Source organism: Haliaeetus leucocephalus, unplaced genomic scaffold (assembly GCF_000737465.1).
Source record: "Haliaeetus leucocephalus isolate CR32 unplaced genomic scaffold, Haliaeetus_leucocephalus-4.0 Scaffold435, whole genome shotgun sequence".
NCBI classification, from domain to species: Eukaryota; Metazoa; Chordata; class Aves; order Accipitriformes; family Accipitridae; genus Haliaeetus; species Haliaeetus leucocephalus.
Window position 1 is genome coordinate 22,316 of NW_010972871.1, and position 1,047 is coordinate 23,362.

Genomic DNA, 1,047 nt, shown 5'->3' on the forward strand with positions numbered 1-1,047 from the left:
CCCCCCACCTGCGGCAGCTGGCGGTCGGAGCCGCGCAGACGGGCGATGCAGCGCTGGAAGAAGAGCCGGATCCGGCCCTTCTCGGCGCTGGAGACCAGGTCGAGGGAGCCCAGCGTGTCGGCGTGCTCATCACACCGGCTGCGGGAGAAGGTGAAGGCAACGACCGGCAACTGCTCCCGCTCCCGCAGCAGCCCCAGCAACGCCAGCCAGACCCCCCGGTCCTGGGGAGGGGGTGCAATGGGGTGAGGGGGGTTGCAATGGGGTAGGGGGGGCCCGCTGCAGGCCCCCCCAGCCTGCCCTAAAGCCCCTCAGACGCCCCCCCCAACCTGCCCGGGGCCGGAGCCCCCCATGGTGGGCTGCTTGGCTCCGAAGGTCTGCGCGTGTTTGCTGGTTCGTTCCTTCTTGGCCTCCACGGCCGCGTAGTACCTGGGGGGCAGACGTGGGGCTGGTGGAGGGGGGAGCAGTTGGGGGGCTGGGGAGACCCATGTTCCCCCTGGGGAAGGAGGAGCACTGGGGCGGCAGCCAGGACAGGCAGAAGCAGCTCTGGATCGTGTGGGGCCACCCCAGGGTCTCCGTGGGGCCAGCTGTGGAGCAGGACCTCCCTGGCACACAGCAGGACCATCCCACGATTCTGGGGCTGGCCGTGGGGCAGGGCCCGATTCGGGCTGCGTAGGACCACCCCAGGATCTCTGTGGGGCTAGTTACGGAGCTGGCTACGGGGCAAAGCGTGCCTCGGGCTGTATGGGACCTTTCTATGGGGCTGGCTATAGGGCAGGACCGCCCCAGGACCGTTACAGGGCCAAACATGGGGCAGAACCCCCTCAGACCTGTGTCAACTCCTCCTATGGGACTGGCCGTGGGGCAGAGCCAGCTTGGGGCTGGGCAGGACCACCCCAGGGCTGCCACGGGGCCAGGCATGGAGCAAGACCCCCTCAGACCCATGTAGAAATCTCCTGTGGGGCTGGCTGTGGGGCAAGGTGTGCCTAAGGCTGTATAGGACCCTTCTACGGGGGCGGCTGTGGGGCCAGCCATGGGGCAGGGCCCACA

General features: G+C 68.9%; 1 protein-coding gene across 1 annotated transcript in view; it reads right to left on the reverse strand.

The window, feature by feature from the left end:
* SKIV2L (superkiller viralicidic activity 2-like (S. cerevisiae)) overlaps positions 1-1,047 on the reverse strand; it is a gene marked incomplete at its 5' end in the record, with an annotated part of 17,999 nt that overhangs the window by 7,414 nt on the left and 9,538 nt on the right. The window contains 2 exons of the mRNA XM_010574426.1: positions 9-221; positions 327-426. Coding sequence (XP_010572728.1) covers positions 9-221; positions 327-426 — 313 coding nt within the window. The remainder of the gene's footprint in view (positions 1-8; positions 222-326; positions 427-1,047) is intronic.